This window comes from Cherax quadricarinatus, chromosome 50 (assembly GCF_038502225.1).
Source record: "Cherax quadricarinatus isolate ZL_2023a chromosome 50, ASM3850222v1, whole genome shotgun sequence".
In the NCBI taxonomy this organism is placed as follows: domain Eukaryota; kingdom Metazoa; phylum Arthropoda; class Malacostraca; order Decapoda; family Parastacidae; genus Cherax; species Cherax quadricarinatus.
In genome coordinates this window covers 18,834,337-18,861,240 of record NC_091341.1, presented here as the reverse complement: position 1 = coordinate 18,861,240, position 26,904 = coordinate 18,834,337, and the positions used below count along the sequence as shown (strand labels likewise).

The following is a 26,904-nucleotide window of genomic DNA, read 5'->3' as shown; positions in this document are numbered from 1 at the left end:
AAATGTTGAGGAAGAAAGGGAGGCGGTAATTTCATGCACTGGCCAGGGAGGTATACCATCTTTTAGGAGTGCAGAAGAGCAGAATGTAAGTGTGGTGGAGGTATGTGAGGCATTACGTAGAATGAAAGGGGGTAAAGCAGCTGGAACTGATGGGATCATGACAGAAATGTTAAAAGCATGGGGGATATAGTGTTAGAGTGGTTGGTACTTTTGTTTAATAAATGTATGAAAGAGGGGAAGGTACCTAGGGATTGGCGGAGAGCATGTATAGTCCCTTTATATAAAGGGAAAGGGGACAAAAGAGATTGTAAAAATTATAGAGGAATAAGTTTACTGAGTATACCAGGAAAAGTATACGGTAGGGTTATAATTGAAAGAATTAGAGGTAAGACAGAATGTAGGATTGCGGATGAGCAGGGAGGCTTCAGAGTGGGTAGGGGATGTGTAGATCAAGTGTTCACATTGAAGCATATATGTGAACAGTATTTAGATAAAGGTAGGGAAGTTTTTATTGCATTTATGGATTTAGAAAAGGCATATGATAGAGTGGATAGAGGAGCAATGTGGCAGATGTTGCAAGTATATGGAATAGGTGGTAAGTTACTAAATGCTGTAAAGAGCTTTTATGAGGATAGTGAGGCTCAGGTTAGGGTATGTAGAAGGGAGGGAGAATACTTCCCGGTAAAAGTAGGTCTTAGACAGGGATGTGTAATGTCACCATGGTTGTTTAATATATTTATAGATGGGGTTGTAAAAGAAGTAAATGCTAGGGTGTTCGGGAGAGGGGTGGGATTAAATTATGGGGAATCAAATTCAAAATGGGAAATGACACAGTTACTTTTTGCTGATGATACTGTGCTTATGGGAGATTCTAAAGAAAAATTGCAAAGGTTAGTGGATGAGTTTGAGAATGTGTGTAAAGGTAGAAAGTTGAGAGTGAACATAGAAAAGAGTAAGGTGATGAGGGTATCAAATGATTTAGATAAAGAAAAATTGGATATCAAATTGGGGAGGAGGAGTATGGAAGAAGTGAATGTTTTCAGATACTTGGGAGTTGACGTGTCGGCGGATGGATTTATGAAGGATGAGGTTAATCATAGAATTGATGAGGGAAAAAAGGTGAGTGGTGCATTGAGGTATATGTGGAGTCAAAAAACGTTATCTATGGAGGCAAAGAAGGGAATGTATGAAAGTATAGTAGTACCAACACTCTTATATGGATGTGAAGCTTGGGTGGTAAATGCAGCAGCGAGGAGAAGGTTGGAGGCAGTGGAGATGTCCTGTCTAAGGGCAATGTGTGGTGTAAATATTATGCAGAAAATTCGGAGTGTGGAAATTAGGAGAAGGTGTGGAGTTAATAAAAGCATTAGTCAGAGGGCAGAAGAGGGGTTGTTGAGGTGGTTTGGTCATTTAGAGAGAATGGATCAAAGTAGAATGACATGGAAAGCATATAAATCTATAGGGGAAGGAAGGAGGGGTAGGGGTCGTCCTCGAAAGGGTTGGAAAGAGGGAGTAAAGGAGGTTTTGTGGGCAAGGGGCTTGGACTTCCAGCAAGCGTGCATGAGCGTGTTAGATAGGAGTGAATGGAGACGAATGATACTTGGGACCTGACGATCTGTTGGAGTGTGAGCAGGGTAATATTTAGTGAAGGGATTCAGGGAAACCGGTTATTTTCATATAGTCAGACTTGAGTCCTGGAAATGGGAAGTACAATGCCTGCACTTTAAAGGAGGGGTTTGGGATATTGGCAGTTTGGAGGGATATGTTGTGTATCTTTATACGTATATGCTTCTAAACTGTTGTATTCTGAGCACCTCTGCAAAAGCAGTGATAATGTGTGAGTGTGGTGAAAGTGTTGAATGATGATGAAAGTATTTTATTTTTGGGGATTTTCTTTCTTTTTTGGGTCACCCTGCCTCGGTGGGAGACGGCCGACTTGTTGAAAAAAAAAAAAAATATATAAATCCAGTGTAGTTTTGTATCTAGTCATTAATCATGGACATGATTAATTCATTATACTATAACTTTTTCATTAATTTATGCTCTTATAATACTGGCTTTGACATGATTAGGAAATCCATTAAAAATTTTATAGATGAATAGAAAATGGTATTTAATGCCTGGCTTCATACAGTGGGTACTACAAAAATTTTCTTTTATTGGTATAGTACCATGGTACTTTTGGTTTCTAACTTTTCAAAATTGAGGCAAGATAATCTGGACACAATTTGTTAGCATTTTTGTTTAAGTTTTTCATAACTATTGCTGTTCATCTTGGCTTATATATTCTCTGGCACTTATGTCTAGGACAAATCTTACCGTTTTATTTTGGTTAATGTACAGTTTGTTTTTCAGATTTTTTTTTTTTAATGCTGAGTACCATGATGACCAGGCATCTTCTTCATGGCATGTTATAAGAGCCAAACTTAGGGTCTTTTCTGCCTCAGTAGGTAAGCACTGTCTGCCTATAAAAGGAACTTTAACTTAGCATTCACTTTATTTCATTATTTTCAATCAGGTCTAATGAGAGGAAAGAATCAAAGAATATTTCATGATATTTCATTGAGGTTACAGTGGAGATAGGTTACACATAGCTCTGTATGACCCTGCAGGTTGAACAGTTCCATATGAATATATTATTAATTCTCATTTCACATTAAGTAAGAAGACGGAGAATAGGATAGGTAAGACGGAGGATAGGATAGCAGATGAACAAGGAGGCTTTAGGAAAGGTAGGGGATGTGTGGACCAGGTGTTTACAGTGAAACATATAAGTGAACAGTATTTAGATAAGGCTAAAGTGGTCTTTGTGGCATTTATGGATTTGGAAAAGGCATATGACAGGGTGGATAGGGAGGCAATGTGGCAGATGTTGCAGGTGTATAGTGTAGGAGGTAGGTTACTGAAAGCAGTGAAGAGTTTTTATGAGGATAGTGAGGCCGAAGTTAGAGTATGTAGGAAAGAGGGAAATTATTTCCCAGTAAAAGTAGGCCTTAGACAAGGATGTGTGATGTCACCGTGGTTGTTTAATATATTTATAGATGGGGTTGTAAGAGAAGTAAATGCGAGGGTCTTGACAAGAGGCGTGGAGTTAAAAGATAAAGAATCACACCTAAAGTGGGAGTTGTCACAGTTGCTCTTTGCTGATGACACTGTGCTCTTGGGAGATTCTGAAGAGAAGCTGCAGAGATTGGTGGATGAATTTGGTAGGGTGTGCAAAAGAAGAAAAATAAAAGTGAATACAGGAAAGAGTAAGGTAATGAGGATAACAAAAAGATTAGGTGATGAAAGATTGAATATCAGATTGGAGGGAGAGAGTATGGAGGAGGTGAATGTATTCAGATATTTGGGAGTGGACGTGTCAGCAGATGGGTCTATGAAAGATGAGGTGAATCATAGAATTGATGAGGGGAAAAGGGTGAGTGGTGCACTTAGGAGTCTGTGGAGACAAAGAACTTTGTCCTTGGAGGCAAAGAGGGGAACGTATGAGAGTATAGTTTTACCAACGCTCTTATATGGGTGTGAAGCATGGGTCATGAATGTTGCAGCGAGGAGAAAGCTGGAGGCAGTGGAGATGTCATGTCTGAGGGCAATGTGTGGTGTGAATATAATGCAGAGAATTCGTAGTTTGGAAGTTAGGAGGAGGTGTGGGATTACCAAAACTGTTGTCCAGAGGGCTGAGGAAGGGTTGTTGAGGTGGTTCAGACATGTAGAGAGAATGGAGCAAAACAGAACGACTTCAAGAGTGTATCAGTCTGTAGTGGAAGGAAGGCGGGGTAGGGGTCGGCCTAGGAAAGGTTGGAGGGAGGGGGTAAAGGAGGTTTTGTGTGCAAGGGGCTTGGACTTCCAGCAGGCATGCGTGAGCGTGTTTGATAGGAGTGAATGGAGACAAATGGTTTTTAATACTTGACGTGCTGTTGGAGTGTGAGCAAAGTAACATTTATGAAGGGGTTCAGGGAAACCGGCAGGCCGGACTTGAGTCGTGGAGATGGGAAGTACAGTGCCTGCACTCTGAAGGAGGGGTGTTAATGTTGCAGTTTAAAAACTGTAGTGTAAAGCACCCTTCTGGCAAGACAGTGATGGAGTGAATGATGGTGAAAGTTTTTCTTTTTCAGGCCACCCTGCCTTGGTGGGAATCGGCCAGTGTGATAATAATAAAAAAATAATAATATTTCACATTAAAATAAAACTGATTTTAAATAAGGAGGTTACCTTTTTTTTTTGCAGTGGTGGGAGGAGGTGGCTAGGTTCCATGAATTGTGCTGGAGAAACTACTTTCTTCCTGGCATAATTCATGAGTAAAGACTAACATGAGCAAAGATTAACATTTTTTAATGAATAAAATGCTGTAAATGTTTCATAATTACTCTTCTCATTTGATGGCTAATTTACTTGTCAGAGAAAATCACTTGTCATGGGTCATAATCATATGACTTGTATTTTTCAAATTCCCTTCTTGATAGGTCATGTACGTTTAAGTATGAAACTAACACAACTCATACAACCCAGTCTTAATGCAATATGTTGACCAGAGACTGTATACACCATATGTCTGAGATTAATTGAGATTTTTCTTTTTAAGGTTTTTCATTGTGTGATAGTTCTTATTCCTCATAATTTCATGATTTGTTCATGTTTAATGTAAGTGGCTAATCAGTGAACAGTGCAGAAATAATTGATGTATAAAATGCTCATAAGCAAATGTACATGGATTCATAAATAATTGTATAATCAAATGTCTATATTCACTGCAAACTTAAAAGAAAATGGAAAGACTAATACAGTATATGAGTGCTGATCTTTTTTTTTTTTTTTTTTAGCCTCCTGATTGATATTGAATGGATTTAGTACTTTTTTATAAAATTAATAATATGCTGATTGCTGTTCTCTTTGATAGCTCTCACAATGCCCTTAAGGAATTTCTTCCGGGGCAGAAGTGCCAAATCATTTCCAGTGAAGATTGTGACGCTAGATGCTGAATTGGAGTTTAATTTGCCTTGGCGAGCAAATGGTCGCGATCTGTTTGACTTAGTGGGCCGGACAATTGGCCTCAGAGAAACGTGGTATTTTGGTCTTCAGTATGAAGACTCGAAAGGTGACTTTGCTTGGCTTAAAATGGAGAGAAAGGTGAGGATGTATTTTATTATTATTATTATTATTATTATTATTATTATTATTAGAGTTAAATACGTAATGCTTGATTTTAGTTTTGATTTAATTAATGCTATTACTGGCTTTCAAATGATTAAATAATTTGACTTTTATAGTGGTAAAAGTTTTTTAATTTTAGCTACATTAAAGAACAAGGCACAATACAATGACTGGAACAACACACAAACAACCCGCACATAGGAGAGAGAAGCCCAGGACTACGTTTCAGTCTGACTTAGACCATTTACAACTCGGTGTGACTTGTAAATGGCCCATGTTGGACAGAAACATTATCCTGGGTGTCTCTCTCTAATGTATGGGTTGTGTGTTTAGCTACATTCAGTGGGTACTGCAATATTTTGTTCACTTCTCTGCCGTACTATAATGCCAACTCTGCGTCACTAAATATTAGTTTCATGATTTGCTATAAATAGCATTACAGCATTTTCTACGTGGGGAAGAGTTAGCATAGGAATTGGAAGTCCATACAGGGGAAGTACTATCTACTACTTCCTGGATTAAGAACTGTTGTGTATTGTCTAGGTTTATGAGTCAAGGATAGAAAAGCAGAAGGCGCTCTCCCCACTCTTCCACTCTCTCTCCAGCCATTGCCCCCATGAAAACAGATGGGGAAAAAACACACCATACCATATTGTAAAATAAGGGTATGGAATTTACAAGAGAGATGGAACTGGATGGAAGACATGGGCTACAACTACCTGGTACATTACAGGTCTCCCTTAACATTCACGAGTGTTAGGGGATCAAGAGCCTCGCGAATGTTGAAAAATTGCGAATGTTTGGTGCCCCAATATATTGTAGGGAAATATAATACAATACTGCTTCCTTAACTTGTCGAACCATGAACAATCATAAAATACATGAAAACGTCGTAAATTGTACTAAATACATATGTTATGGCTTAATAACATGTTTTTTTTTTTTTTTTTTTTTTTTTTTTTTTTTTAACAAGTCGGCCGTCTCCCACCAAGGCAGGGTGACCCAAAAAAGAAAGAAAATCCCCAAAAAAGAAAATACTTTCATCATCATTCAACACTTTCACCACACTCTCACATTATCACTGTTTTTGCAGAGGTGCTCAGAATACAACAGTTTAGAAGCATACACATATAAAGATACACAACATATCCCTCCAAACTGCCAATATCCCAAACCCCTCCTTTAAAGTGCAGGCATTGTACTTCAAAGGAGGGGTTTGGGATATTGGCAGTTTGGAGGGATATGTTGTGTATCTTTATATGTGTATGCTTCTAAACTGTTGTATTCTGAGCACCTCTGCAATAACAGTGATAATGTGCGAGTGTGGTGAAAGTATGTATGTTATTAAATTCCACAGCCTCCACCACTGCGAGTCCCTACTACCCTCCCTCTGACCCCCCACAACTGGCAGTCAGCTCTCCTACCACTGTGTGGTGAGTGTTTTGTTTGTTTATTATTTGCTATTAAACTACAGTATAAATAATGTCAACCCATTTATGACTGCATATTGGAATGGCTGTTTGGACAGGTATTGGAAGGTGACATCATGTGTTTACTCTTGAACACAGCAAAGAATCAAACATTTGTGCTACTGCTAATAATAATAATAATAATAATAATAATAATAATAATAATAATAATAAATACGATAGAATTGAAGAAGGAAATTGTACAAAAATACGAGGGTTGAAGCAGTGGTGGAGGAAGTGGTTGACGCATCGTCAGTGTGGCTTTGTTTATGCTGGAGTGAGTATTAGTCTCCGTGCTCTTCCAAACATTTCACAATAATTCATTGTATTTGGTGCTTGTAGATTGAGTGTGACTGGAGTGGTTGAGGCAGTGATAGAGGTAGTGGTAGAGGCAGTGGGTGAGGCAGTGGTATTTACTAACATATATGTTATAAATAATAATAGTACATGTTAATAACATTTATAATAATAATAATAATAATAATAATAATAATAATAATAAATGTTATTCATAATGTACTATTATTATTTATAACATATATGTTAGTAAATATCACTGCCTCTATCACTGCCTCTATCACTGCCTCACCCACTGCCTCACCCACTGCCTCACCCACTGCCTCACCCACTGCCTCTACCACTGCCTCTACCACTGCCTCTACCACTGCCTCTACCACTGCCTCTACCACTGCCTCTACCACTGCCTCTACCACTGCCTCACCTGCTGCCTCTACCACTGCCTCTACCACTGCCTCTACCACTGCCTCTATAACTGCCTCTATCACTGCCTCTATCACTGCCTCTACCACTGCCTCAACCACTCCAGTCACACTCAATCTACAAGCACCAAATACAATGAATTATTGTGAAATGTTTGGAAGAGCACGGAGACTAATACTCCAGCATAAACAAAGCCACACTGAGGATGCGTCAACCACTTCCTCCACCACTGCTTCAACCCTTGTATTTTTGTACAATTTCCTTCTTCAATTCTATCTTATTTATTATTATTATTATTATTATTATTATTATTATTATTATTATTATTATTATTATTATTATTATTATTATTATATTATTATTATTAGCAGTAGCAGAAATGTTTGATTCTTTGCTGTGTTCATGAGTAAACACATGTCACCTTCCAATACCTGTCTGAATAGCCATTCTAATATGCAGTCATGGATGGGTTTACATTATTTATACTGTAGTTTAATAGCAAATAAACAAAACACTCACCACACAGTGGTGGGAGGGCTGGCTGCCAGTTGCAGGGGTCGGAGGGAGGGTAGTAAGGACTCGTGGCGGTAAACTTAAATATGATTTGGCGGTTGGGAATTCGCGAATGTGTGAAGCCCGCGAAAGTTGAAAACGCGAATGTTGAGGGAAACCTGTAGTGCTTTTTTTTTTTTTATCTTAAACTACTCTTGTTACCTAAATTAATGGGAATGGTTGAAGTTCCTTAACTTGTATTCCCTGGAACACAGGCGAGAGAGATACACGATAATGTACACTTGTAAAATTCTAGAGGGATTAGTACCAGATTTGCATATGAAAATCATTCCCTACAAAAGCAAAAGAGTTGGCGGACAGTGCAACATCCCTCCCCCCCCCCCCAATGAAAAGCAGGAGGGGGCCATGAGTACACAAAGAGACAACACAATAAATGTCAGGGGCCCCAAGACTGTTCAACTGCCTCCCAGTATACATAAGGGGAATTACCAGTAGACCCTGGCTGCCTTCAAGAAGGCACTGGACAGGTACCTGGCCAGCTGGGCTGTGGTTCGTACGTCTGATTATGTGTGGCCAACAGTAACAGCCTGGTTGATCAGGCCCTGGTCTACCACAAGGCCTGGTCACAGACCAAGCCATAGAGACATTGATTCCTGAAACCCTCTCCAGGTGTACTCCAGGTATTACTCCTTTTTGTGCACTGATCAAGTCATTTATTAATAAATGTCTTTTACCTACAACTGTGTTTAAAGATATTATGGGATATATTTTTTTATCCTTCACGTAGGTTGTTCTGGTTTATATTTAACTTTTATTCACTATTAATATTTTTATTTTGCTTTCAACCATCATTAAAAATTGTTACATTTTTTCGGCACATTAAAACGGTTTAGGCCTTTATTTTACTAGTGTGAAGAGAATACATTAAAGTGTATCAGTTGTACAAGTCATCCTGGAAATCTTTTTATTTCTTTTACTGAATAAATGTTAAAAAAAATTTGACTGGAAATGGACAATATGATAGGTATAGAAAATACAAAAATATATTAATTTTAATATTTGAACTACAGAATACAGCTGAAGAACAGCAGTATCCACATGAGGCTTGCTTAACATATTAAATTTTCAAGGTTCCTATTTAACTTGTATGTTAGTTTGGCAGCTGAAAATTAACATAATTTTTTAAAGGGATCTTTAATAAGGATTTATGATAAGTCTGTTTACCAGGTTCAAGACCAGGACATTCCTCGCCGCTCCCCTGTACCATTCGTATTCTTAGCCAAATTTTACCCTGAGGATGTGAGTGAGGAACTTGTGCAGGAGGTCACACAACATCTTTTCTTCCTGCAGGTGAAAGATATAATTTTCTTTCCATTTAACAATACACTGAATATTACACCTTGAAACATTTGTAATATTATATGGTGTCCTTGTAAATGTATGTTTTACATTAACATGCAGTCTATTAACCTTTTCAACATAATGTGGTTGAAAAATTGCGACATTTTATATAAACATACCATATTTACCATTTAGCATGGAGTAAATGTAGAGGAGAATAGCTAAAAGGCAGTATACACAATACACGAAGGCTGGCAACCGATAATTTCACTAACTACTCATTCCTGTGCCTAACAGTCGTTTATTTGCCCTAGGTGTATTTATACAAATGTTAAAATCTACACTATTAAGAGAAAATGAAGGGATGATCTTGTGGCACTACCATGATAAATGAAGTTTATAAGTCCACCACAGTAATAGTGTTTATATATATAAATTATCATCATGGGAGTCACAGGTCTAATTAACAGATGTGACTAAATTACCTATTTCCTACATACCAGTCAAGTTATGCAGTATTGTCATATCCTTTGCATCATCAGGGCTAAATGTGAGGATACTGGTGGTGATGTTCATATACTGGCTTTACAGGTTCTGAACCTGTCCATGAGAAACTAACATCACTATTAATATGCATTCTGCTTGTCTTCACTTGCATAATTAAGGTTAAAAAATGAAGGAAACCTGGATGTAATGTTCATATAGTACCTACTTAATACACAACTTGTTAATTTAGTTGTTAAACTCATATTTTGTGATAAACAAGGACATGTGTGAGGTTGTTGGCAGTGTTTACATCATCTCATCCTGCCCTTTGCTCCTTACTTTCATTGTTATTATTGACAGTGGAAGGAAATGATGATATTGCATTTTTTATTTAGGTAAAATTATTAATATATTTTAAATAGTTTTTATTTACAAAAGCATTCTAGTAGTCAATTTCACAGCAGTGAGATGAACACCGAGACCCTTGGGTCATTGCAACCTTTAAGCTCAACAGTTACAACAGGAGATTAGTGACAACCTTTAGTTTTTTCTTTGTTTTGATAGCTTTTCATATTTTTGGGATAGTTTGCACTTGTATTATGATGGATATTACTATGGTTATGTCTAGTTAGTAAAAAATCATGTTTTATGGCCAGTAATATGTGATACTTTTATTGATGTTACTAAGTGATTGTGGTTGTGGTAGAAACAGGCGATAGTTGTGGGACTGCCTGTCATGCATTTGCTCAGGACCACATCAACCCTCCCCATACAGTTCTACATCAACAAGCACTGACGGTTATATTGTATTGAATAGAAAACTTGAATTACAAAGTTTTACAAAAAAATTGTTTTGGCATTTTTGGGAATGTTGGAAGAATGTAACCCTATTTTCTCCATATGTTCTTCAGTTCGTTTTACAGTTATTTTTAATTACATGTTTATTTCAGGAATGTAGCTACCATGTTAACCAATGGTCAACTGTATATAACATCAGTAATTAACCTAGGATAACCTAGTATAGTCAAACTGTGTGAATTATTGTCATGTTTTAAGAAGTATTATATATTGAAAAAATTATAAGTATTCCTTGTACATAGTGTGAGGAGACCAAAACAGTAAAAAAATAGAAAAAACAAGTACAGTGGAACCTCCACTTGCGAGCGCATCCACGTGCTCGTTTTTCCAAATACAAGCAGTCGCTCAGTCGATGTTTTGTTTCCATACGCGAGCAGAATTTCCATAAGCGAGCAGGCCTCAAGGGAGGTTCCTTGACACTGGTGAGGGGCTCTTGCTCTTGATCTAGGGAACTGGATCTTATTTGTTTGTTGGACTATCTTATTGAAACTTGGGCAATGTATGATAGAAAGATTCTTCTTAACATGCACCAAAAATGACAGAAATCGGACCATAAATAACGGAGTTCACTTCCCAGCCATTAGCCGCCCCTTAGCGGTATATTTTTGAATGGTTTTTGAGGTTGTATTCTCATTTTTTCGGTCTCATTTGATAGAAATAGATACAATTTTGATTGCTTTCATGATGAAAAGTTGCTTGAAATTGACCTCAAAGTAGCGGAAATGTTTGATTTTTGCCGATGTTCAAGAGTAAACAAGCGATGTCATTGTCCAGTGTGTGTCCAACTGGCCAGTCTAATAATGGGTTGACATTATACAATTATTACAATAAATCTTCTATTATAATCTTCTAGTGTATATATCATGTTTCTGTTATTAAAATTTTTGTCATATTAGATGAATTATGATAGATTAATAAGGTGTATAGATGATATTAGTGAAATATTGAAGTATCTTGTCTTGCCTCCAGAGACCTGGGAATGGATTAATTGCATTTCAATTAATTTAAATGAGGAAAATTGACTCTGCAAACAAGCAAATCCAGATGTGAGCAAGGTCACAGAACAGATTAAACTTACAAGTGGAGGTTCCACTGTATTTGCACCAGTTTATACTGCATATTCCTAGTAGAGCAATGTCGAGCTGTGCATTTCCTCATGTTTGAAGTACTATAGCTCCTTGAAAATGTGTAATTTAAGAAACTAGTGTACATGGTGTTAAACTTTAACCCCTTCAGGGTCCAAGGCCAAAATCTGAAGTGGTGCTCCAGTGTCCAAGAAATTTTGAAAAAAAAAAAAAAAAATTATTTTTTCTTACAGAATTAAAGAGCATATTTTTGTGAAGGTAATAAGACAAAAAAAAAAATTTCTGATCAGTACTTACCGAGATACAGTGCCAAGAAGTTTGTCCAAAATGATGTGGTGGCGGCAACATCGACGAATTCCACATACGCGCATTACTTTATTTAGCAGTTTTTGTAGTTTTTTCTTTTCCAATTTTTTTCTTTTCCTACTAACATTTGGGGCCTGAGAGACCAATACTGTATATAATGTATATATATATAAACTCACTGTATTGAACACAATAACTGCACTAAAGTTATTATCATATTATTGTTTACCACTGTTGTTTATTACAATAAACATGCACAAATCTTGTATAATACTAATATTCTATCATATATTTACATATTTACAATCACTGGACATGGTTTTAGAACTGCTGGAGCTTGTGGAACTCCCTGAAACAAGGCACCATACACAGAGGCACCTTACATTCCTCACACAAACCGAGTGTCTTTGCGTCTTTGTTGCCGTCGTTTTGTTTGTGCACAGACAACACATCTCTTCTGAGCAAATTTCTTCTGAGATGAAGGAAGCTGTATTATGAAATGATCACCTTCCCTCCTCAAACGCTTGGGTATATCCTGAGGAATTTGAGGACCTTGTTGTATAGCAGGTGTTCTTACCTGGTACTTCATTATGAGTTGTCTGACAACAGACAAACAAAATTCACCATACGGTGGTCTGTTGCCAGTCTTTATATGGTATATATTATATGCATTGAAATGTCCATGAGATGGAAGAAAAGTTTCATGTACCACTTGTAACTCTTACAAACACAATCAACAAAACCAATCTGCATGTCACATTTGTCAACCAAGCGCATGTTTTGTGTATAATCAATCACTGTCACTGGTTTTCGAATACGTTCATTAGTCACTCGATCAACTTTGCCACTGTCTTGTATTTCATTACGGTGAATGGTTGTCAACAATGTGACATCTCGTTTGTCATGCCACCGTAATGCCATGATGTCATTGGCAGTAAACACCTGCACGTCATCACCACGAGCACCTGCGTTGAGCCTGGGCATATGTTTACGATTAGAACGCACTGTGCCACACACATCTGTCTTGTTCACTCGCATGAAATCACTGAGTAATGGGCTTGTGTACCAGTTATCGGTATATAATGTATGCCCCTTACCAAGATAAGGTGCCATCATGTTTCTCACTACGTCGCCTGAGATACCCAATAACATCTTGGTATCTTTCAATGTTTTACTTCCCGTGTATACAACAATATCCAACACCAGTGCACTGTCACAGTCACAGAGTACAAACAGTTTTATACCAAAGCGTTTCCTCTTGCTCGGTATATACTGCTTGAATGACAGTCTACCTTTGAACAAAATCAAAGACTCATCAATTACAAGATTTTTGAATGGATAAAAGTATATACTGAACCTTTGTTTGAGATACATGAAAACATTTCTAATCTTGTATAACCTGTCACTTCTGTCAGGCCTGGGTTTTGTCAGAGAAGTGCAACATACGTAACAGTAAGATAAACCTGTTCACTGGGATGATTTCACTGAAGACCGGGGTAGAAATTAGCCGATCAGTGGACCAGTATGCTTTTATATTATGCTTATAGACATGAGGCATAAGCATTATTGTTGCAAAAAGCAAATACATTTCTGCAACAGTCGTCTCTTTCCACCTGTGTAGTCTTGACTGTGGTGATATGATCGTATTTGCCATGGTGTACTCAAAATACTTATTACTTTCCCTGACAATAGTTTCCATCAATGGCTGGTCAAAGAATAATTCAAAGAATTCCAGTTCATTCGCCATGGTTCCAAGGGGACAAGTAGGTAGAATTCCACTTTGAGAGTCATCAAAGTGGTGGGGCTTGGGAACAAAATTGGGATTTTGCTGCCAATCCTAGATACGGTTTGCTGGTGGATACTGGACATCATAGGCTGGTTGTGCGGGTGGTTGTGGTTGTGGTGGGCTGGTGGCTGACGCTCCGCTTTGTCCTTGAACTGAGTCAGCAGCGTGGGTCCCAGCCTGGGCTGGTGAGTCACGCATGGCGGTGCCACTACCATCACCACTACCACCATCTACTGATGCCTGTGGTCTATCCATGCCAAGTGTAACCACATCATCTTCACTATCACTATCTAAACCTGGTGTAGGGCCACGGATGTACTCCGGGATGTACTCCGTCCCCTGGGCACAGCATAGGGTACACTACCCGAGCGTATGCGGCGGCGCACATACTGACACTTCACTGGTGAATATGATTCCTCACTATCACTACTCGAATGATCGTCAAGCTTAATAAAATCACAATCCACGTCACTATCATCATCATTACTGAAGTCAGAGGCCTGGCCACGCGAAAATATTAGTTTTCTCTTGCGTTGAGGTACAACCGACCGTGAGTCACGAGTGCCCACACCAGAGGTAGAAGGTTGAGGATCGTCAGGGCTTTCTGCACTATTATCGATATCCTGCTCATTCCTTTCGGTCACTAACTGATCAGAGCCATAGAATTCGTCTTCATTTCCACTTCCATCAGTGTCAGAACTATCAGGTAGGAAGACGAGAGTCCCAATTTTCTGGGGAGTGAGAGCTGACTTGCGACAAGGCATGGTGAACAAGGGTAACTGAGCTGGCGTTCCCACAATGCTATGCAGGCGCCTAGATTTTTTGTTTATAGCACACACCCACCAAGCAGACCCGTTCTCTTACATGTAGGCCTATGAGCGCTTTCGCGCTAAATTTGACGGCGCTAGAATTTTGGCATAGCTCTACGGTTTGGACACTCAACGTGAAGCCTTAGATCTACGGGACGGACCCTGAAGGGGTTAAAGTCGATAAAAAATGTAAAACTATTCTAATTTGGCATCAATAAATTGTAAAATGTAAATTGCACTGGTGCATATATGCTACTATTGTTTCAAAGAAACAGATAGGCATACAGTGGACCCTTGGGTCCACTGTATGCCAAAATCGGATAACGGCTCGCTTTGGTGAAAAGATATTGGCTCGGCTAATGCCAAATAACTAAGTTAGGGGCTTTTGTCCTGATCGTGTCTACGCAACCTGAGTGGGCCTGGCGACTCTGTGTACATCCAGTGTGCCATTGTTTACAAGCCAGCGAGGACGATTCCATGCGTACATGTGATATATTTTGTATTATTCCATTGTTTTTAATGCTTGTAACTGCTAAATAATCCATCAAGGGCCCAAAGAAAGTTTCTAGTGTCAGCCCTTTGGTAAAGAAGGAAAGAAACACAAAAAAATTCAAGAAAAAACTTGTAGCTACACTCCCTGCATGCTTGCTACACTCCCTGCATGCTTGCTACACTCCTGGCATGCTTGCTACACTCCTGGCATGCTTGCTACACTCCTGGCATGCTTGCTACACTCCTGGCATGCTTGCTACACTCCCTGCATGCTTGCTACACTCCCTACATGCTTGCTACACTCCCTGCATGCTTGCTACACTCCCTGCATGTCTGCTACACTCCCTGCATGACTGTTACATTCTGTGCATGCCTGCTACACTCCCTGCATGCCTGCCACACACTCTGCATGCCTGCCACACTCCCTGCACGCCTGCCACACTCCCTGCGCGCCTGCCACACTCCCTGCGCACCTGCCACACTCCCTGCGTGCCTGCCACACTCCCTGCGTGCCTGTCACACTCCCTGCGTGCCAGCCACACTCCCTGCACGTCAACCACACTCCCTGCACGCCTGCTACACTCCCTGCACGCCTGCTACACTCCCTGCATGTCCCAGTGTTCGGTCCACAATAAAGGTAAGTGTCATTTCAGCATTGTTTATTGTGCATGTATCATTGTTTTCTGTGTAGGGAAATGTGTATTTCATGTAAAAAAATTATTTTGTTTAATACTTTTGGGTGTTTGGAACAGATTAATTGGATTTCCATTATTTCTTATGGGGAAAATTAATTTGGCTAAAGGAGCGGATTAAAGGTGTTACCCGAGGGTCCACTGTATATTTGTTGTAGTTTTGATAAATGCATCAGATGCTTCCTCCACTTTTAAAGGGTTAAAATTGGTTCCATCAAGTATACAAAAAGATGAAAACAACTTTCAAAATGTAGGAAAAAAAATACGATAGGCTGAAATGAGAATGTGGGAAAAATCTGAAAGAGACTGCAAAGTTTAAAGTCACATGGCATGCCATGAAAGTTGTCTGCAGTGAGTGGTGGTCATTTGAGGATCAGGCAATTGGAACACATCTTGTGTTGTGCACCTGTAAGAAGTGTGACCATTATCTGTTACTTCAGGAGTACAGCCTACAAATAGTTTTAAATCACAAATTGGTGATGTATGTACACCATTTGTTATATTAAGTGAGGGTGTAATAATAATAAATGTTTGTATTTTTCACAGGTTAAGCAATCCATCTTGAATATGGATATATATTGTCCACCAGAGATGTCAGTATTACTAGCATCATATGCAGTTCAAGCCAAATTTGGTGATTATGACCCAACCACTTACCAAACTGGTGCATTGTCTATGGAGGAGCTCCTACCCCAGCGTGTTATCAAGTGAGTTCATTACTTATTAACAGCATTCTCTTCTATGGTATTGCAGGTGATAGTCATTTTACTGTAGATGGATTGTAAACCTTTGCTCATTTTTCAGTGTTTTGTTATATGGTGAAATACAGCGGTAAATGGATAATAATACAAAACTGGCAGACATAAACTAGGGGTAAAACTAATTAATCAAGTAGTATAGATGAGGTTATGGCTATGTAAATGACGAGTCTAACATATACAGCACTATAGTACTGTTTATAAGGTTACATCGGTTAATGCACCCTAACATGTTTGTGCTTTGTTTGGATTTGAATAATCTTTGCACATAGGCTCTTGTTCAAGCTATAATTCATTGGCCAAACTCGTATTATTTTTCCTTCTGAATTGCAGTCAGTATCAGATGACGCCTGAGATGTGGGAGGAACGCATCAGAATCTGGTATGCTGACCACCAAGGAATGACCAGAGATGAAGCAGAAATGGAATACCTCAAGATTGCACAAGATCTGGGCATGTATGGTGTCAACTATTTCAATATTACCAACAAAAAGCAAACAGAACTCTGGCTTGGTAAGTTACTTTTAGATGTTATACATGTAGTGTCATCCTGTTATAATCCTTGATATTACTCTTGGTAAAGCTACCTGTAATGTACTTGAAAATCTACAAATTCTGTATAAAGAACAGTGCTAATGGGAACATGGTATAAAAAGAATAGTTCAACAAGCAAACCTATTCTAAATAGAATTTCTTTTCCATCAGGTGTAACTGCACTTGGGCTCAACGTTTATGAAAGTGAGAACAAGTTGGAACCTAAAATTAGCTTTCCGTGGTCTGAAATACGTAATATTAGTGTCGATGATAAGAAGTTCACCATCCGTCCCACAGAGAAGACTGCCCCCAATTTTGTATTTTTTTCCAAAAATAGCCGTATGAACAAACTCATCTTAGATCTTAGTATAGGGAATCACGACTTGTTTAAAAGAAGAAGAAAGCCAGATACAATAGAAGTGCAACAAATGAAAGCTGCTGCTAGAGAAGAGAAGCTTCGTAGACAGGTGAGCCATTGGTATGTTCAGATAGAAAACATTTTTGGTCCATAAATTTTGATTGATTAATCATTGTATTAATCATTAATCATTCTGATTTTCTGTATAAGGCAAGGAGGAATAACATCTCGTAGGAGTGAGAAAGAGCCAGTTGTGAGTGTAGGGGAAGTTTGTGAGGCATTGGGTAAAATGAACGGGGGTAAGGCAGCTGGGATTGATGGGATAAAGATAGAAATGTTAAAAGCAGGTGGGGATATAGTTTTGGAGAGGTTGGTGCTATTATTTAACCCATTAACTGTCCAAATGTTGATCTACATTCTTACCGCTAGTGCTCCAAACGTAGATCTATTTTTATTTTTCCTGCCTTCAAATTTGGCACGATTGGCCTGAGATGCCTGGTCAGCATAGAATGGGTTTTAACACTCAGTGTGCTCAGTGTTAAAAAAAAATCTGGGACCACTTAGTACCTTGTGGGAGCACCATTTCAGTTGAGCACCAGCTAGAGCAAGCAGCACAGCAAACTCCAAGGATTTACTGATGTCATGTTGTGTTAACACTCCCCTTTTAAGAAGAAAGTGATGTTGACCCCAAGTTTAGTGGCCTTGAGGTGGATGTGGCCACAAGGGGTCTCAGAAATATAAAAAATCTTGATAATAACCAATGTGCAACTTTTGTGCAACACTCCTCCAATTTTGGTACCACTGGTAGTGTCATCCTGCCAGAATGTCTTATAACCTATGCTCTAAGTAAAAAGAAAATTCTGGAACATGTAATACCTGTTCAACAGGCCGGCTGGCCTGCAGCTAGCTGGCTGGCTGATTGGCTATCTCTGTCTCTGTCTGTCTGTCTGTATCTATCTCTGTCTCTTTCATGTCTGTCTCTGTCTTACAGGTACATATATGTAAACACAATTATACATAGTGTAAATTACCTAGGATAACCCCAAAAATCCAGACAAAGTGCTTGTAGATCTAATGCATAATAAGCATGACTGGCAACTGGCAAGTAGTACACATTTTCACTTGTTCAGGAATCAGACGTGATCGTGTGTAATACCAGTTGGTTCATGAGCAACTCTGAGACTAGAGACAAGCAGACAGAAAGACACAAACACACACAGGCAGACAGATACACAAAGGAAAGCAGAAAGGCAGACACAAACACACAGAGACACAGGCAGACAAAGAGACACAGGCAGACAGAAAGACAGAGAGACAGGCAGACAGAGAGACAGGCAGACAGAAAGAGAGAGAGAGAGACAGGCAGACAGACAGAAAGAGACACAGGCAGGCAGAAAGAGAGAGAGACAGGCAGACAGAGAGAGAGAGAGAGAGACAAGCAGACAGAAAGACAGAGACAGGCAGACAGAAAGACATAGCTAGACAGACACAGACATGTTTATGTATAACAGTGAAAACAAATAAAGCCAGGGGTTCCCTGCAGCAATGCACAATCAAGTGTAGCTCCACTGCTTACCCTATCAGCAGTATAGTAACACTCGTCTTAACAAATATGCTTCAAGTAGTTTCATATGTACTCCAGTGTGTCTAAAACATTGCTGGGATCTATAAATACTTTGTGTATATTTGTAGACAATTGTAAATGACCAAGGCAGGTGTAAATGTTCACCTGTCAGTGTGTTTGTGACAATTTGAGTACAATTTCAGTACCTGATATTAGTGTCAGAACAAAGATTGGCTATGGAATCGCAAGAACTACTATAAATTGTAATTATCAGAGCATAGAAATTATGTAAAATATAAAAACGAGAAAATAGGTATATCGGTGACACTTCTGCAAGTGGCAAGACTGATGTGGCCGTCAGGTGAGCATCTAGCGCCAACTTTGTGGTCTTATATCTCGGTAAGTACTGGACCTAAAAAAATTTTTTTTTGGTCTTATTACACACAAACAATTGCCCTCGTTAATTTTTTTTTTTTTTTTTTTTTTTTTGGAGTGTTGGGCAAGTGAACGTGGATCTACGTTTGGACAGTTAATGGGTTAATAAATGTATGGAAGAGGGTAAGGTACCTAGGGATTGGCAGAGAGTGTGCATAGTTCCTTTGTATAAAGGCAAAGGGGACAAAAGAGACTGCAAAACTTATAGGGGAATAAGTCTGAATATACTTGGTAAAGTGTATGGTAGTTATTAAAAGAATTAAGAGTAAGATGGAGAGTAGGATAGCAGATGAACAAGAAGGCTCTAGGAAAGGCAGTGGGTGTGTAGACCAAGTGTTTACAGTGAAACATATAGGTGAACAGTATTTAGATAAGGGTAAATAGATTTTTGTGGCATTTATGGATTTGGAAAAGACATATGACAGGGTGAATAGGGGGGCAATGTGGCAGATGTTACAAGTATATGGAATAGGAGGTAGACTACTGAAAGCAGTGAAGAGTTTTTACAAGGATAGTGAGGCTCAGGTTAGAGTGTGTAGGAGAGAGGGAAATTATTTCTCAGTAAAAGTAGGCCTTAGACAAGGCTGTGTGATGTCACTGTGGTTGTTCAATATATTTATAGATTGGGCTGTAAGAGAAGCGAATGCGTAGATCTTGGCAAGAGGTATGGGGTTTAAAGATAAAGAATCTAACACAAAGTGGAGTTGTCACAGTTCCTCTGTGCTGATGACACTGTGCTTTTGGGAGATTCTGAAGAGAAGTTGCAGAGGTTGGTGGATGAGTTTGGTAGGGTATATAAAAAGATGAGGATAAAAAGATTTGGTGATGAATGATTGGATATCAGATTGGAGGGAGAGAGTATGGAGGAGGTGAATATATGTATTCAGATATTTAGGAGTGGATGTGTCAGTAGATGGGGTCTATGAAGGATGAGGTGAATCATAGAATTGATGAGGGGAAAAGGGTGAGTGGTGTACTTAGGAGTCTGTGGAGACAAAGAACTTTGTCCGTGGAAGCAAAGAGGGGAATGTATGAGAGTTTAGTTACACCAACACTTATATGGGTGTGAAGAATGGGTGGTGAATATTGCAACAAGGAGAAGCCTGGAGGCAGTGGAGATGTCATATCTGAGGGCAATGTGTGGTGTGAATATAATGCAGAGAAATCGTAGTTTGGAAATTAGGACCCCTCAAGGGAGGCTCCTTGACGCTGGTGAGGGGCTCGTGATCTAGGGAATTGGATTTGTGCTCCGGTACCCTGAATTGAGCCTGAATACCTTCCATCCCTCCCACATACACTATATAATCCTACAGGTTTAGCGCTTCCCTGTGATTATAATAATTGGAAATTAGGAGGAGGTGCGGGATTACCAAAACTATTATCCAGAGGGCTGAGGAGGGGTTGTTGAGGTGGTTCGGACATGTAGAGAGGATGGAACAAAACAGAATGACTTCAAGAGCGTATAAATCTGTAGTGGAAGGAAGGCTGGGTAGGTGGTCAGCCTAGGAGGGAGGGGGTAAAGGAGGTTTTGTGTACGAGGGGCTCGGACTTCCAGCGAGCATGCATGAGCACATTTCATAGGAGTGAATGGAGACGAATGGTTTTTAATACTTGACGTGCTGTTGGAGTGTGAGCAAAGTAACATTTATGAAAGGATTCAGGGAAACCAGCAGGCTGGGCTTGAGTCCTGGAGATGGGAAGTACAGTGTCTGCACTCTGCAGTGTATGCACGCCTCTGGGAAGACAGTGATGGGGTGAATGATGATGAAAGTTTTTCTTTTTCGAGCCACCCTGCCTTGGTGGGAATTGGCTGATGTGTTAATAAATAAATAGAAAAAAAAATCTAGTTAAGTTAATTGAGGGACCCTAATAAACTGAAATAAAGTAAGTACCTATTTCAGTACTGTACATAGAATTTTGTAGTTTATTTGAATACAGTATTATAATATTCCATTTAGTATGTTTCATCTATAATTTCAGATTGAAAAAGACAAATTAGCACGTGAGAAACAGTTAAGGGAAGAAGTAGAGAGACAAAAGGCTGAGCTTGAGCAGCGATTACTTCACTACCAGGAAGAAATGAGAGTGGCAAATGATGCTCTGCGAAGGTAAAAGTACTTAATAGTTTTTCGCATAATTTTTTTTTCAACTCAATATAACTTATAAAATTAGATATTTATTTAATACATTCTGAAAAGTCCTAGTTTTGCTGAGCATTTCAGGCAAATTAAAATGAACATAAAATTATTGGATATTATATAGTTGTACTGTTGAAGTTAGATTATTTGAATACTAAATAAGTTCAGTCTAAATGTGATATCAGCACATTCCCCATTGCTCATTTAAATGCCATCTTTCAGGAGTGATGGTGAATGTGTTGTCTTTGGGTCACCCTGCCTTTGCAGATGGCCAATGAGTTAAAAAAAAAAAAAAAAAAAAAGTTGTGGTCAGAGGGTGATCTAAATTGCAATATCAGCACACTTCTGGCCATAATGTGAGGTTTTAACAAAATAAATGTGCTCAGGTATTATAATACCTCCCATCTTATGAGTACAAACCATCCCCAAAAATGTGAAAAAATTAAAAAAAAAAATATTTGAAAACGTATTCAGGCTACTGTTGTTGTTATTAACCCTTGGAGGGTCTGTCCTGTAGTTCTATGGCTTTGAATCCAGGGTCCAAGTCGTAGTTCTATGCCATGAGCTCAGCTCACTCAGATAAGCTGTGAGCAGTAAATTTGGGTCTAGATATGAGAGGATGCATCTGTGGTAAGTGTGCACCATATAAAACAAATCTTGCACCACACAGTGCATAATGAGAAAAAAAACTGTGACCATGTTTTTGGATTAAAACAGTGGCTGTGGTGTATATTCGTATGTTTTTTATGATTATATTCGCGGTTTCTTAGTCTTGTTTGATAGAATGGAAGATATGTTACAGAAATAGAGATGATTTTGATTGGTTTTAATACTGAAAATAGCTTTAAACTGAGCTCAAAGTAGCAGAAATGTTTGATTTTTGCCGATGTTCAAAAGTAAACGAATGACGTCATGCATCCAATACGTCAGCTGGTAGGTCTAATGTGTGTTCACGAATGCGCTGAGATTATTTATACAATTACACCTACCATCCGACTTACGACCGAGTTCGGTTCCGAGAAACCGGTCGTAAGTCGAAATGGTCGTAAGTCAAACTTTACTACTGAATATCAACAAAACATTTTTGTAATGACTTTATTTTATTGTTTTATTATGGTATTCCATGTTTTACTTTACTTTTTATGTTGTTAGCACTGTATTTTATACTGTAAGGTTTAGGATAAACACTGTGTACAACACAAATAGTTGTTTATTTCCCAGAAATTTGGCATAAAAAAACACGGTCGTAAGTCGAGTGGTCGTAAGCCGAGTGGTCGTAAGTCGAGCAGGTCGTAAGTCGGATGGTAGGTGTATTACAATATTGCATAACTGTAAATCTTCTATTTTTTTGGTGTGAATAAAAATTCATTTTGTGATTAAAAAATGAAACTGAAATTCATTTGTAAAGCCTGGAATGCCTGCATTGTTTATTCTGGACCCTGTTTTGAAATTGGAATATTTTGAACTTTGTCTGAAATTGGCCGAATTACCAATTTCCAATCACTTTATTGGGTAGTTGAAATAATTGATTGGGTGATTTCTTGTGCTCAATCGATAAAATAGAAATAATACTAGCGAAATAGCTAAGAATTTGGTCAGCTGGATTAGTGTAATTGGCCTAAAATGGGAGTCAAAGTGAGCAAAATCGCCATTGTGTAAATATCGCTGATGCAGCAAAATTCACGAGAGCGTAATTTCATCAGTTTTCCATCAAATTTTGTCCTTTTTGTGTTATTACCTTCAGAAAAAGATTCTCTTCCATTTCATAAGAAAAAATAATAAATTTTTTTTTTAAATTCTTGGACCCTGTGGACAAGTTTCAGATCAGGAGTCTGGACCCTGAAAGGGTTAATGCAATATTTAATAAAATTGTGGTATAGGTACTATTAAGCGAAGACATGTTCTGGTACTGTAGAGAGCTGGACTTCTATAGATTAGTTATGTTTATAGAGGGGATGAGGGACATAGATATGTAAACATTACCATGTCAACCCTACCTCAGATACATGCATGTTATTTTTCATAAAATTCATACATAACAAACTGATGAATAATGTATACACATGTGATATTGACATTATCATAGTTTTTTCATTATAACTGATCATGTGAATGGAGAGAGACAAAAGATATGTAAATATTGATGCCTCACTAATGAGGTAGCAAACCTGATATACTTGGAGGATTATGTAATATGACATTCCATTGATTAAGTTCATCTCAAATAGATGATGCTGCAGAAGATACAGAAAGTGATTTTTTCTTTTTTAACACATTGGTCGTCTCCCACCTAGGTAGGATGACCTTAAAACACAGTTCAGATGTTCCCCAAACTTCAGATATCCCCATGCTTCCTTCAAGACTGTAGGGAGGAAAGGATAGGCTCAATTTCTTGGAACATGAACTCCCTTGGGATGTGCTATCCCTTAAATGGCTAATTTAGTCCCATCTCTAGACCTGTGACTCCCTTCATGATGTACAATTTATAAACATTATCTCTGAGGGCTCAAAGTATACTTTGACTTGTACCATGCCAAAATCTTTTTGTATTAAAAATATGGTCTGGGTCGACTTACGGCCTGTAACGTGCAGTGCTTCTTGCTCTGAAACTGGCCTCTTTCAGATTTGATACTACTTTCTTCCGGATCAGAGACTGCTCTCTTCCAGATCTGAAACAGCTTTCTTTCAGATCTGAGGAAACAGCAGAACTGCTCGTAGAGAAATCTCGCATAGCTGAGGAGGAAACGATGCTTTTGACACAGAAAGCCTCAGAGGCAGAGCAAGAGTGCCAGAGGGCACACCTCATTTCTGCCAAAACTCAGGAAGAAAAGATGCTTATGGAACATAAGGTTAGTACTGTGAAAGGCCAGAATTTTGACTTAAATTTACAAATGAAGACAGGAGGCCTGGCCTGGGAATGGGCAGCAGGGGGTTAGGATCCTCAGACTATAACAGTATACATGCTTTCATTCTTTCATTGTGCTTTGTCTCTGTGAAGGACCTGATCCAGAGGAAAGGTTTTCCATCCCTAGTTTTCCTGTAAGATACATGATTGTACAGTGTGTGTGTATATGCATCTTCTGTCAATAAACTGGCCATATCCCACTGAGGCAGGGTGGCCCAAAAGGAAAAACGAAAGTTTCTATCTTTTAAATTTAGTAATAGTATAAGCAGGAGAAGGGGTTACTAGCCCCTTGCTCCTAGCATTTTAGTTGCCTCTTATGACATGCAGAAAGAATTCTGTTCCACTCACCCATGGAGATAAGCAGAAATAAACAAGAACAAGTACTAGTAAGAAGATAGAAGAAAACCCAGAGGGGTATATATATACCCCTCTGGGTTTTCTTCTATCTTCTTACTAGTGCAAGTAAAATATATATATATAAATATATATATATATATATATACGTGTATATATATATATATATATACGTGTATATATATATATACGTGTATATATATATATATACGTGTATATATATATATATACGTGTATATATATATATACGTGTATATATATATATATACGTGTATATATATATATACGTGTATATATATATATACGTGTATATATATATATACGTGTATATATATATATACGTGTATATATATATATATATACGTATATATGTATATTATATATATATATATATATATATATATATATATATATATATATATATTTACATATATATATATATACATATATATATACATATATATATATATATATATATATATATATATATATATACAGTGGACCCCCGGTTAACGATTTTAATCCGTGCAAGAGGGCTCATCGTTATGCGAAATAATCGTTATGCGAATCAATTTTCCCCATAAGAAATAATGGAAATAAAATTAATCCGTGCAAGACGCCCAAAAGTATGAAAAAAAATTTTTTTTACCACATGAAATGTTAATTTTAATACACACAAACTGAAAAAGGCATGCACAATTAAATGACACTTACTTTTATTGAAGATCTGGTGATGATTGATGGGATGGGAGGAGGGGAGAGAGTGTGTTAGTGTTTAGAAGGGGAATCCCCTTCCATTAGGACTTGAGGTAGTAAGTCCTTTTCTGGGGTTACTTCCCTTCTTCTTTTAATGCCACTAGGGCCAGCTTCAGAGTCACTGGACTTCTTTCGCACAAGATATCTGTCCATAGTGGCCTGTACCTCTCGTTCCTTTATGACTTGCCTAAAGTGTTTCACAACATTGTCAGTGTAATAATCACCAGCACGGCTTGCAATAGCTGTGTGAGGGTGATTTTCATCCATGAAGGTTTGCACTTCAAGCCACTTTGCACAGATTTCCTTAATCTTTGAAGTAGGCAACTTCTTCAATTTCTCTCTCCCCTCCTCCGAAGCAATTTCCTCAGGTGTGGCCTCTTGCTGTTGAAGTTGATCTAGCAGCTCATCAGTGGTTAGTTCTTCATTGTCCTCCTCCACCAACTCTTCCACATCCTCCCCACTAACCTCCAACCCCAAGGACTTTCCCAATGCCACAATGGATTCCTCAACTGGCACAGGATTCTCAGGGTTAGCCTCAAACCCTTCAAAATCCCTTTTGTCTACACATTCTGGCCACAGTTTCTTCCAAGCAGAGTTCAAGGTCCTCTTTGTCACTTCCTCCCAAGCCTTACCTATAAGGTTTACACAATTGAGGATATTAAAGTGATCTCTCCAAAACTCTCTTAGAGTCAGTTGAGTTTCTGAGGTCATTACAAAGCACCTTTCAAACAGAGCTTTTGTGTACAGTTTCTTGAAGTTGGAAATAACCTGCTGGTCCATGGGCTGCAGGAGAGGAGTGGTATTAGGAGGCAAAAACTTCACCTTAATGAAGCTCATGTCCCCATAAAGTCGCTCTGACACGTCTGTAGGATGACCAGGGGCATTGTCTAACACCAGGAGGCACTTAAGTTCTAATTTCTTTTCAGTTAGGTAATTTTTCACATTGGGGGCAAATGCATGGTGTAACCAGTTATAGAAAAATTCCCTAGTGACCCATGCCTTACTGTTTGCCCTCCACAGCACACACAAATTATCCTTGAGGACATTCTTTTGCCTGAACGCTCTGGGAGTTTCAGAGTGATACACTAATAAAGGCTTCACTTTGCAATCACCAGTAGCATTGGCACACATCAACAAAGTAAGCCTGTCTTTCATAGGCTTATGTCCTGGGAGTGCCTTTTCCTCCTGAGTAATGTAGGTCCTGCTTGGCATTTTCTTCCAGAACAGGCCTGTTTCATCACAATTAAACACTTGTTCAGGTTTCAGTCCTTCAGTTTCTATGTACTCCTTGAATTCCTGCACATATTTTTCAGCCGCTTTGTGGTCCGAACTGGCAGCCTCACCATGCCTTATCACACTATGGATGCCACTACGCTTCTTAAATCTCTCAAACCA

At 38.6% G+C, this 26,904-nt stretch overlaps 1 protein-coding gene across 3 annotated transcripts in view; it reads left to right on the top strand.

Moving 5' to 3' along the window:
* Mer (ezrin/radixin/moesin family protein merlin) overlaps window positions 1–26,904 on the top strand; it is a 50,833-nt gene that overhangs the window by 4,684 nt on the left and 19,245 nt on the right. Inside the window, exons 2-9 of one of the 3 annotated variants that reach the window (XM_070095454.1) lie at window positions 2,356–2,450; window positions 4,935–5,127; window positions 9,081–9,203; window positions 16,255–16,415; window positions 16,800–16,978; window positions 17,171–17,466; window positions 21,337–21,464; window positions 24,118–24,343. In XM_070095454.1, the coding sequence (XP_069951555.1) occupies window positions 5,116–5,127; window positions 9,081–9,203; window positions 16,255–16,415; window positions 16,800–16,978; window positions 17,171–17,466; window positions 21,337–21,464; window positions 24,118–24,343 (1,125 nt within the window). In that variant the 5' untranslated portion in view covers window positions 2,356–2,450; window positions 4,935–5,115. Of the gene's footprint in view, window positions 1–2,355; window positions 2,451–4,897; window positions 5,128–9,080; window positions 9,204–16,254; window positions 16,416–16,799; window positions 16,979–17,170; window positions 17,467–21,336; window positions 21,465–24,117; window positions 24,344–26,904 lie in introns of all 3 variants that reach the window. The other 2 variants (XM_070095452.1, XM_070095453.1) reach the window with 2 other exon arrangements.